The 13,211-nt window shown below is 42.1% G+C and overlaps 1 protein-coding gene across 1 annotated transcript in view; it reads right to left on the reverse strand.

Annotated features, from left to right (window-relative positions):
- LOC106806363 (rab-like protein 2A) overlaps window positions 1–8,917 on the reverse strand; it is a 13,320-nt gene extending 4,403 nt beyond the window's left edge. Inside the window, exons 1-7 of the mRNA XM_014808275.1 lie at window positions 8,810–8,917; window positions 7,353–7,382; window positions 4,621–4,700; window positions 4,100–4,179; window positions 3,182–3,293; window positions 2,609–2,706; window positions 811–894 (exon numbers count right to left, since the gene is read on the reverse strand). Of these exons, the coding sequence (XP_014663761.1) occupies window positions 811–894; window positions 2,609–2,706; window positions 3,182–3,293; window positions 4,100–4,179; window positions 4,621–4,700; window positions 7,353–7,382; window positions 8,810–8,916 (591 nt within the window). The 5' untranslated portion in view covers window position 8,917. The remainder of the gene's footprint in view (window positions 1–810; window positions 895–2,608; window positions 2,707–3,181; window positions 3,294–4,099; window positions 4,180–4,620; window positions 4,701–7,352; window positions 7,383–8,809) is intronic.
- Between the last annotated feature and the right edge of the window lie 4,294 nt (window positions 8,918–13,211).

Genomic DNA, 13,211 nt, shown 5'->3' on the forward strand with positions numbered 1-13,211 from the left:
CTCTCTCTCTCTCTCTCTCTCTCTCTTGCTCTTCCTTTCTCCCCGTCTCTCTCCCTCCCTCTCTCTCTCTCTCTCTCGCACGCGCTCTCTCGTTCTTCCTGCCTCCCTCCCTCTCACATGCTCTCTCCTGCACTCTCGCCTTTTCTCCCCCTCTCTCTCTCTCTTTGTTAGACAAAGAGGGCTTGTTGACTCTCCTGCTTCACTGTCTCTTAGCTCCATACGTGAACATTTATCTATTAAAGTAATGATTTCAAACAATATTTCTGACCGGTCTCGTATTTTTCCGACCACTACAATACTTACTGGTATTGCTTGCATAACACCAAGACAAGTATCTAAAGTAAAGCTAACATGTCTTAGAACAGTCGTACATCAATATTTTAACAAAAATATACGGTTGAAATCCGCTTGGTTACATTACGTTGACGCGGTTACATAATGATGCCACTTGTTTCTCGTGAGACCCTGTCCATGTACTTTTACGTGGTAATTTGGTAATTATGGTAATTTGAATTAAGCAATAGAGATGTTGTACCCATCTAGAACCACTACGTCACTCAATAAGATGCACTTTTGTATGATGGTTGCCGATTTCAAGAAAATTGTCGCTTTGAAAAAGAACGTGGCTGTATTAATTACTATTTTATATACCATAACTGCAAAAACTCATGGTAATTTTTATACTGGAGTAATCAGTAACATGTTCACTATTAGGTGAGACAATATTTCGCTATATTTTTCTCAATTGTGCAGTTATTTATGCAATAATTCCTATAAATGTATTTAGAATGAATAAATCACATATCATACTTCTAATTCTCGCATTACTTCATCCATGTAGTCTGTAGAGTTGTTCTTGTAGCTTACGGCTGCATTGATAGCATCCCTAAATAACTGAAAATTAAAAAAAAGGCTAAATATGAATGATGGCAATAACTGTGATAAAATTACAGTACACAATCTATTATCCGAAACCCTTGGGACCAGACACGTTTCGGAATTCAGAATTTTTTAGAGTTACAGATTTCATTTTTTACAGTACAATATGTATGAGTAATGCCAAACACATTCATATTTCTGCAGTGAACCTTGTGCAGCCAAACGTGAGCTTTGGTGTGCAGACGACCTCCATGAAAAAACTTTCGGTTTTCGGAGCTTTTGGATTTTCAGAATTTCGGACAATAGAATGTGTACCGTACTATATTTTCAAGAGATGGCTGTGCAAAAATTATTGACTCAGCTCGAGTATATGACAGTGGACGTTGCATTCATTACATAAACCACAGGAGCCGTACTTATTAAACTTGGGTTCCATGACTACAAACAAGCAAATGGTTTTTATTTTATGATTATTTAAACGGCCAGAAACGTAAAATTTCCTGCTCAGGGGAACACATAAAAAATTATTACCCGCATTATCCATAGACGCTTTTAACTTGAAAGGACTCTGTGAAGAAAATTAGTATCCATAGATATGCTCTACAATTGAGTCCCCCTTTTCATTGAGACTCTGAATGCAGTGCACAAGCTGCCAAGGGTTCATGCAATCACCTCTCTTACCACGCTAAAAATACGTGTTAATGACATGAGCGTTGCCAGCCACAAGGGGAACAGAGCAGCTTTCAAAAAATGGCAGTCTTTTTAAGGATATGTAAGCAATTGAGCGAGGATATATACTCTGAACTGGATACGGTATATATACAGGCATGCTTTACCGTCACAATGAAGATATGCTACAAAGGTCCAGATCAAGTACATGTTCATATAAATTTGTGAACCTTTTCCACTAAGCGATAGAGAGCATCTAAGTTGTGCGTGCTTAACAGTAACATTAACCTAAAGAAGACCGCATGGCTCCATATACAGCGGGAAACTTGAAACCTGGCGTTTGACCTTAGACCGATATTTGACCTTATACTGTATTTTTACTAGCATGATCAGACATATCGCATTGGAACGATGAAGATCCTTTTTTCCTTCAAGACCTTGCTATCACAACTCATGTAGAATGCCTCTGTCTAATGCAATACCAGTGACACTAAATATTTGATGCTATGAAGATGCTATAAAACCAATGGAAGCGGGGAGGGGGGTAAAAAGAGGGTCTCTAATAGTTATCTGGTGTACCAACCACGCAACCTAGTAACAGTACATTATGTTAGTTACTGTAATGTTATTAAAACAGTTAGTTATGTTTTATCTATATTATACACTCCTGATTAGTGATAGTAATACAGATATTACACAAATCGAACCTGCCTAGGTAACACACCCACCTACGGATGCTGTGAGTACTGAACTGTCTGGGGGTTAATGCTGCAACAGCTTCACAATCAATACAGCGCAGCAGATGTAACTCTAGCAGGCAATACAGGTGAAATATTAACCAATGGAATATTGCCTACGAAGCACCATTCCGATAGCAATACGATTTTAGTAAACCAATTACAACACTCGTAAAGAATATCTTTGACAAGCATTAATTACACATTGTGGAGCAATGAAGCAATCATCCGAGATAGCTAAGATTATTAAGCATAAATTAATAGTCAGATAAAATGCTCATAGGATTTCACAAGTAACTGTGTTACTACTGTAACTCATCTACCTTGACTACATTGGTCCCATCTGATGCGGAGACAAAGTAAAATGGCATGCCTTGCTTCTTGGCAAAATTAAAGCTTTTCTGTGTTATCTTGTAATCAACTGTCAAAGAACCACATACACAACGTTATTATGATATATTGACATGACATGTATTTTCATCCAAGAGCTCTTTATACTATAAAAATACAGAAACAGTTTACCTGTCTTCAACAGTAAGCACAGTGCAAATGATACTAATACTGTGTTCACATACATACGCGTACGCACTCACCCCCACAAAGGCGTACGCACTCATCCCCACAAAGGCGCACGCACTCACCCCCACACAGGCGCACGCACTCTCCCCTACACAGGCACATGCACTCACCCACACACATGCGCACACATATACATGCATGCACCCACACACGCACGCACGCACGCACGCACGCACGCACGCACGCACGCACTCACATACACCAGCCGCTGTAGACGCGAGTATGTATTAAAATCAAGTCGTCATCTGTTCATCAATAGTAGTGACAAAAGCTTAATGTTTGGTAAGTAATAGATTCAGCCTGCATGTACGTCTTACCATCTATTTTGTTTGCAGCACAGAGGCAGGGTATTTCTGGCCTGTAGTCCCTCAGTTCTTTTAACCACATCGGAAGGTTTTTGTATGTGACTTTTCGCGAGACATCAAACACCTACGAGAACAACAGGCACCACATCACATCACCACCACATTCCACACGTCCAATCCGCAAAACACACGCACGTTTGCACGCACACACGCACGTTTGCACGCACACACGCACGCACGCACGCACAATATAAGGTAATGGCAATCACGTGACGAAAGGCATGTGTCAACAAAGCATTAAAGTTCATATTGAAAATTAAATTATTCTTAAATATTCTGTATTAAATAGAACATGGCAGCTTTTCTTGTATAGCTCAACCATGTACGTACGTGATCATAACACGCAAACACACAACACATACAACCTTGCGTACACGTGTGGATACAAGAATATTTATGGGAAAGAAACACAAAAACGTAAACATGCATCACATGTTTCATCTTGTATAGACGCATAGCAGGAACAAATTCAACACGCCAATGCAACAACAACATAGCTGGCTATGGTCTTTTAACCACCTTGTAACAAGAAGCCTTGGTAAAGTACCCACAAGACTCAAGTACAAATCATAAGTGGATCGCTTCTAATGAACCCACTCAGACACAGCTCATATACCGCAAACAGACTCTTCATCATTAAAATGTAATAAGTAATTAGATTGATTAAGCCACCTGTGCAACAGAACTGGGACATCTCATCTCTGATCGCAGCTCGTTAAGTGCAAGCTGATCATTCTGCTATGTAATGCCTCGTACATGGTTTACATGCCAGCCGAACTCTATGCTGCTGCATATATACAGACTGCACTCTCACCTAGACTCCAATCAATTATGCATGGGGAATAGTGTAAAGCAAGAGTATGGACATACCAGAATGCATGCATGTGCTTGATGGTAGTAAGACGGGTGCATGTTACTGAACCGTTCCTGTCCGGCCGTGTCCCAGAAATCTGCATAAATAAGAAATATACGTAACACACCATAACCAAAATTCAGCGATATCCCACTAGTTCGCTGGCAGACCTGTCGTAAACACTCGTCCTACACGCACTCACACATACATCTGCACTGTAGGCTCTGTTGGCCTTCACTTCCATACTACTGTCTCATAAAACATTCCATGCCCAGCACAGCATTACAACCCCTTTAGCACAAACTCTCTATAGCAGCCATTCTCATTATCACCTGTGTTCTGCCTCAAGCCCACTGCCTGCCTGCTATCACTTGATAATTAATCACCTTTACATCGCCGTTAGGGAGGCTGAAGCCCTCGTATACTAACAAGTAGTGGTTTGAATTTTTATCTTCACTGTCATTTTCAGACTCATCACTAATGTTATGCGGAAGGTCATTAATATTATTTCAAAAATTCAGCACGTTTTTCTACTTACCTACACACACATTATCTTCGTTTAGTTTCGTGTGGTATCGAAATAACGTCAGAGCATACGTCGAAAGTTGTTGTGGTTGACTGAAAAACAGGCACTAAGGACCAAAAACTTATTTTTGCTTCTAGATTCCCTTCCATCGAGGTCACAAGAACGCGAACATGCAATACTCCCCCACAACTCAAAAGCCTGTAATAATGATTGGTAATCATTGATATTGGTTCATTTATCTTTAACAAGAACACCTGGAGGGAACAAATCATCACATAAACACATAAACAACATATTACGGTGGAAAATAACCACAACTAATTAAGCGATCTAACAGCCATATTTCTTCACTTGGCAAAAATACAACAGAAATGCATTGAAGGTATTTTGAAGAAAAGGCTGTTCTATTACACAGCCAAGGCACTGCCTCTGGCTAGTCACCAATGAATGTAATGATCTGATGCTATTCTGGGCTATAGATCGTATTAACCCAAACTTCACCACCTTTGCAAAACACTCAAAACATTATACTAATCTCGCGACTTTAAAAATCAAAAGTGAACTTCAGAAGAGCACATGAGACCTTTACATTGTTTCCACAGGTTACAGCGACCTCCCCTCACGCATGTGCGACTACTCAGAAATAACTTGAAAAAACCTTTAAATGTCCTGTAAATAGTTGGCTAAAATTTCTTACCAGGGGCCTAAATTTGATCGATAACATTCACGTGTTCAATTGCAGCCATTTAGCTGACACGTGTACAGCCTCGTTTAAATTGACTCAATTATCGCCAGGCTTTCAGCGGAACATATTGCAATTACTTCACGACCGTAGGTATACTATTACACTGGTGTTACTTCATTACTGCACACTGCTAAACAATAAATTGCTACTTATTATAGCATGCCCGGGTTAACGAGGCACTGATTAATATATTGCACACACTGCAAATGAGATAAGCCCACACCTTTATACACAACAGCTCCAGGTGAAGGAACTCTTGATAATAACGTGTAAATCTAAACCTCATCCTGATGAGTAATTAATAGAATGGTACCCACAGCAAAACATTGACATATATATGCCTTCCAATCATTGAAATTAGTTATGCAGACCAAAACGATACTTGAATACTCTTTTTGAGCAATATGTAGGGGAATATATCATGAACTAATTTCAAATTGCAGATTGGTATGTCACTGCAATTGATATTGCATCAAGTAAATACTATAACTCACGAATCACAATAAATATAGAATTGCAATAAATATATGCATCACCATCATTGGATGCAAACAAAGACTTTTAATGAAAACCAAACGAGGCCAGTCCGGTCTGAAATTATTACGTTTTACTAGTTTATTTACCTTGCAATTTTTGTACTGTTTATACACAAGTATATGTAAACCAAATTTAATTATGACATTTAACAATCACTGATATCATGATCTATTATTGGGATATTTGCTGTATGGACTAGAATAATACTCAAAAGAAGCCATGTCTACACATCACATTACAATTTACACATAATATGATAACATTACAGGCTATGTCATCTAGATGGCCCATATATAATAGTCATACGATTATGAGTATAATTCATATACACTAACTGCTATAGTTCACATACTAGCCGCTTCTGAAGCCTGAGCTACATGATGTAATATAACAAACCACAAACAGATTAATTCCACCATGTAGCGCCTGTCAATTATACTTACAGCCAGGTAGCAGTTGTAGTAAAGGTTTACAGCCGTGGACTTCTAAAGCTAGGGGCACACGAGCAATATTTTTCGCCGATCACTGCGATCATAAATCGTCAGCGAAATTTTACGCCCGATCACAAACGGGCACACGCTGCGATTATTACTCTAGACCCTACACCAATGCACCCTACAAATCCATCAATCATGTGACCTGTACAATATGGCGCCGTCCAGCAAGCGAAGGTTTGCTATGGTCGCTGCAATTTATTTGTTATTAAAATGGCGTTCAATACGAAGAAATTGCTGGTTGAATCGAATCTCATGGTCCAAAAGCTGGAGTATGCACCGGAAAAGCCGAGGAATTTACGCTAATTTGTTGAGAGTTGGAGAGTGAATATGTGCAAATTTTTCTATCACGTGACATTACTGCAAACTCTGATTGGTTTCTAAGAATGGGTTCGCTCGATTGTGCTCGCCACAATGGCCACACGAGCGATTTTCTGGGCACACTAGCGATTTTCTCGGCGATCTGATCGCCGGTGAGAACAAAATCGGGCGAAAATATCAAACATGTTTGATATGTGCGATTAATCGCGCGACTGGATTTGCCGTACTCAGTCGCCGTCGATATAGCGGGCACACGAGCGAATTTTCGAAGCCATATCCAAATCGTTCGATGTAGCAAAAAACATTCGCTCGTGTGCCCCCTGCTTAAGATCACATCTCCCCATTGTTGAAACATAAAGCCAACCACTTGCTTTTTACTAAATAAACAGACTACATGACATTATATAGTGATAAGCTATGAAAATCTAAATAGGCATAGAGAACCCAGATGCAAATATATATAGCCAATATATGACTGAAGCAACCAGTTATGCAATGAAAAAAATCATATATGGTCTAGGCCATCTGAAACAACACTACCAAAGCTCGCCCTGTAATTGGTGTTTAAAAACTAATCACCCACCATTGAGCCATATGTTATTTTACACATTTTAGGCATACAATTAAATTTAAAATGATAAGGATACTAATTGTCCATCAGAAATCGCTCCACAAGCCTGCAAAAAATTAAAGAGAAATTATTAAGGGCTTGCTTCATAAAGTTTTGTTTCTCTATGTACTTAACCGAAATACGAAAACACATTTGCGGGGTCCCAAACTATCCTTGATCCAAAATGCCAAGGTAATGAATTTTTATCCCACTATTTTACTCTACCATCAAAGCGCTGACCCTGTGCAGGAGATTAAGTCTGTCGCAGGTTAACAAGTGGCGTCGTAATACTAGTAGTAGTAGTAGTAGTAGTAGTAGTAGTACTAATACCGAGTAATAGTAGTACTAGTAGTAGTAGTAGTAGCAGTAGTAGTAGTAGTAGTAGTAGTAGCAGTAGTAGTAGCAGCAGCAGTAGTACTAGTAGTAGTAGTAGTAGCAGTAGTAGTAGTAGTAGTAGTATGTATTTATGGTTGCGTGTAGGAGTAACACTAACGCTCCAGGGGTCGTTGTCGTATCAGGTACTACAGATATGTACATGAGGTACATATATGTATACACAAAGTGTACCAGACTTGTACTACAGCAGTGTACCCTAACCCTAACCCTAAACATACCTCATATAAAAATATTTCAACATAATACTAAACAACCTAAAACTACCTCGGGTACATATCTGTAGTACCTCATACGACAACGACCCCATCTGCAACACTAACAGTGACACTGCAGTAACAGTAACACTAACAGTAACACATTGTCAATGTCACTGTCACTACCGCTCATAGGGTCTATGTCCCCCAGGGTACTGCCGGAACGTACCCTGGGTACGGTCCGACATACCGGAACGTACCCTGGTCACTATTTGATATGGTTAGGGTAATAGGGTAGGGTTAGGGTAATAGGGTTAGGATTAGGGTTAGGATTAGGGTTAGGGTTCGGGTTAGGGAGTAGGCGTAAGCGACTCCCTGGAATGGTTAGTGGAGTAGGCGAGGTACGGTCCGGCATATTAGATAGTACCAGGGTACGTTCAGGTATACAGGACCGTACCCAGGGTACGTTCCGGCAGTACCCCGTGGGACATAGACCCTCTCAGCGTCACTACCCAGCCACTCTCCAACAAATTGGCATCATATAACATTTCCGATCGTTGCGCCATATTCACCTAGAACAATGCACTTATAGTTATAGTTATATATCAAAGGCAGATCACCACCACTTGGCACCAGCGATTAGTACTAGTAGTGAAATGGTAGACACAGTTTAGTCAGTGAATGAGTGCCACGGCCCAAGCTTCAATAAATTCATTAACCCGACCAGGCTGTGTGACTGACGTCAATATACGTCGCTATTCTAACCCTAGCAATACCGTTTCTTGGCGCTATAAATTCATGGGGCATTGTTTATCATGGATACGACAATGGCCTACCGACAACTGAATGACACGATATACTAAAAATTATTTTATACAGTTAAATAAAGACAGAAACTACATACTTTGATTTTCCAACAGCGGAGTCACCTAGACATATCACTTTCACAGTGGTATCGCCGGATTTCGATTCTTGATCGTAGTCGGGAGACTTGCCGTCCGCCATACTCATACAAATATGCGCACCGTTGCATTGTGGGTCATAAGAGCTGAAGGCAAACGCTAAACGAAAGTATTTTAATGTGCCTATAGATGGCGGTAGGTGATAACTTTGGCCTCTGCTTTGGCGGTCATGAGCAGCACGCTGAGGATGTGAGGCGCATAATTTCCTTGGCTAGCATCCAGACATGAATCAATGATTCAGCCCATTTCTTGGAATCGCTACGAAATAAAGCCGTCGCATGACGCGACATATTTAACTAACGCTACACACTCACTGAGTTAGTCACACAGTAACTCTGAGTCAGCGATGAGTATTCTCATGTTCATAATTTATTACGTTACGTCCTCGCCTCTATAAAAGTACAATGATGCTACGAGGAAGCCAACAAACTAAAAGCGCAGAGCTTCAGAGAGCATCAGGAGAGAGTCAGCTCGTGCAATGAGCAATTATTCGAAGTAGACTATACGAAATAGAACACGCTCGTAATCAATCGTCGATGCCGTGGAGTTTATGTATATATAATATTATACATGTACTATTAAGGTGTCAACTTCAAGTGCAACTGGTGCTGTAGTCGATGTGAATCATTCATTTGTTTGCCTGCACTAATTTTCACTGGAGATCAAACCGATACACTCTGTGCATATCATCATCCGAGTTGGGATATCTAAAAGACGCTATCGCTGAAGAATGGTAAGCCTAATATCACGCCACTTGGGCGCATGCTGCTTATCACGTGACTAGATTCCCCAATTAACATTGTTTACTCGTTTGCAGGTATGGAAGTGATTCGTGAAAGGTTTCATTGAGTTATATATTCATATCCATACAATGCGAGAGTAATAGATTATATGGTGACATTTTATAGTTTATTTGGCCGTCTCGTATATCAACAGCTAGAAGTAAGAGTCATGGGATGTGCTTGTTTCGGGTCACCAAACGATTGGATTCGCACGTTTCATTCATAATATGGAGTCTTCACGCAGCCCTTCATTCTCATTGCTGGCATGTATAAAAGTGGTCAACCGAAGACCGCGTTTGATCTCGTTAGTGTTTTTTTTCGTAGGCGACGGTTGTCTAGCAACGTCGCTACTTATGCTTGCATCGCCTACCGCGTGAAATGCGCACGCGTCACATGTTGCCCACTTGCGCAATCCTAACCACGAGAACATGAGTTGGCATATTTTCGAATGCCAAAAATATAAGTCATTGCCCGCTGGAGGTTTAGCAAAATGTATCTAACAGTGTTTTAGTGGGCTCAGAGTAGATCCGACGCGGGCATCGATAGAGCCGATAGAGTGTTATCGCAGCAGTTTCTTATGAGCTTTCGCATTATAGCATTCGTATTATATTTCTTATTCAGCTTTCGCATTATATAGTTACTGATTTAACCACATAACACGGTGTGTTTAAATTACGTCCTATACACATTGCTCCAAATTCATGCTGCGTCATGCCTGCACCATTTTCCATCGTATTATTCGTTATAGCCTCAATACCTCGAATATGGCGGTAACAAAATGCGCACGACGTACGCACCTCTACCAAATGCCATCCAACTGAGAGCACTATCGGTGAGTACTATATTGATCGATAAGTAGTATTAAAACTCTCGCATAAATCTGTACCTATACTCCATAGCGCGTTTATAATATCGGTCTTCTCCTTAGAGCAAGTACCGGTCTAATACTCGTATTCCTGCAGCGTATTATCGAACACTGGTTGGGAGTATCATCTACACGCAGTTATACGTACGCCTGTAGAGAGAGTTGTTGTCGTTTCCTGGCGGGCTACGCATGAAAACTGAATGTGTTGGCTTGGCTTGGCTTGGAGAAGGGGGTTAGTTGGTAAGCATTACTTGCTACATGCAGCGTCAGGCTCCGCGGGAACACTTCACTCGTATCATAATGTATCGTCACCTCTAGCACAGGATATTCTACCGGGAAGGTAACCCGCGTACACGGGCAATGAAAGAGGCAAACTTCCTGCTGTCTGTGACTATTGGGAGAGGATTTCTGGAAATTGGATTCACAGAAGCGCACTCGTGACAGGCACTGAAGTCTGACAAGACGCGCAACTGCCACAATCGATATTTGAGTTATGGCGTTACGCCGTGTTGTCAGAGTAGAGGGTGCGCGACCGACGGAAATGTGCACATCCGATCGCGGTTAGATACCCGGCAGCGGACGGCTTTTTCCGCGCGCTCATTCTGTTTTAGTCATGGCGAAGCGAAATAAAGTAAAATAATGACGTTGCTACTGTTCTGCTTCTGTTTTGAACGCACATATCTGTGAGGGATGCGCGGGTAGAATTAGAAAAGTTTTTAGCTTAAGCCTATATATATGATATTCTCTAGCCTCCGATGTGGGAGGTGCGCATCTGCATGCAGCTGTTGTCTATGTACCGTTTGTTGTTACACGTTTGTTTTATTCCTATTCATTCCTTTATATAAGCTGGCTATACGTATGCATCACTGGGCTGTGTCAATACGGGTGTCGCGGCTGTCAGTTATTCGCTGTTTCGTAGCTTTTTGTCCGTTTCTTTGTTCCTACTGTTGGTTATTTTTTGGAGGAAATTCTTTAGCTTATCACCAGAGTACGAGAATTCTCACGAGGCTTACGCCAGGTGTTTTCTTCGGGGCCGCGTTTCGGAGGCGGTTCCTGTTTGCTGTTCGATCATCATGGTCTCATGGCGAGATAAATCAACGACGCGCTCGTCGGCGTACATAGATGTGACAGGCTTCACTGAGTCTCGGCCACCTGCACGCTTTTGAGAAAATTTGTCATTTATCACGTTTGTCGCTGGACGTGCGCGCTCGCACGTACCGACGCACGCGCGTTCATGCGCAGGCCCGAACGCGCATGCGCGTCCAATACGCATCGTGCACGGATATTTTTACTTGAGCCCTTTCACACTGCAGCCGTCTGTGTGACACAATGAGTAAACGGCCGTACGTGTCGAATTATCATATGGACAGATGTCGCATGTACACGTAACGGCCGACGATTTGTATATCAGATTCTGCCGCTTGCTGAAAAGTCCTTGTCAACCATGGGTGGCAAGCGGTGTCACCCATATGGATTGTACGCGCCCATGCGATGTCTTTGTGTTTTACCGAGTGGGGACAGATAAATAGACGATTATGGGGTTAATTTTCTGTCGGCCAGAACAAACGGAAGTGAGCAGCTGTTAATATGTTTATAACCAAGGGCAAGCGGCTCCGATGATCACATTTGATATTCTTCCGTTTCTTTGCCCACAGGTGTTTTCACGAAAGTTATTAGTTTGTTCACTGTTGTGCCCGCAGGTGTAGAACGAAGTGTTAAGGCGAGGTAATATTCCGCGATTATGTATGGATTTCCATCAGCGTAACAGTTCGCGCAGGTGTACCCCCTCCCCCCCAATCTCACACACGCCACCCACTCACTGGTACCCTTTCGACACGCACACGCACACGGCACACGCACACGCACACGCACACACATGCACATCACCTACTAACTGGCACCCATTGACACACGCACACGCACACGCACACGCACACACACACACACACACACACACACACACACACACACACACACACACACACACACACACACACACACACATGCACATAACCCACTCACTGGCACCCATTGACTGGCACACATGCACACACGCGCGCAAACCCTTTATTTGCACTCGTCCGGAATTCTCGTAAACATTTCGATTTTCGTTTGGGCAGCGACATTATATTAATTTCAGGGCCGCTTCGCATTCTGGCGAATTGTAGGCGTGCGCGCAGCGTAGCAAATCGGTCTCCATCCACCATCACACCTGGCTGGCTGGCTGGCTGCTATATACCTGCAGATGTCATTTTCTCTGGTGCATAACTCTGTGATTAGAGTGTCCCTACGCCGTGGCCCGACCCGTGTGTCCTATTTAGTTGTCATAGGCACGTCAAGGTAAAATGAAGGGCGGAGACCACCTGTGCACCTGTTGGTGAAATCAGCTGCTTACCCCCCGTAGTCCCACTCCTTGGCTGTCAAGCATATATGCGTTCTCACTGCGAAGATAACGTGGCCGTTATAGGGCCAATTACGTATCGATCCAACGTCAACGGCCAACAAAATTTAAATCGCACGCGCGTGTATTACAAACGCCTTTTACTCCGCATCGCGAAAACGTGAGCCTTTATGCTATATAACGAAAATAAAAACCCGAAGCGTATTTGTCGAAAGATGACGCAAAAGAGGGGATAGCGATATAGCTGATAAGAGAGATAAAGCTGAAAACTGGTGATTCAGCCAGAAAAGCACGAT

The sequence above is a fragment of the Priapulus caudatus genome, unplaced genomic scaffold (assembly GCF_000485595.1).
Source record: "Priapulus caudatus unplaced genomic scaffold, Priapulus_caudatus-5.0.1 Scaffold156, whole genome shotgun sequence".
Taxonomy (NCBI): domain Eukaryota; kingdom Metazoa; phylum Priapulida; class Priapulimorpha; order Priapulimorphida; family Priapulidae; genus Priapulus; species Priapulus caudatus.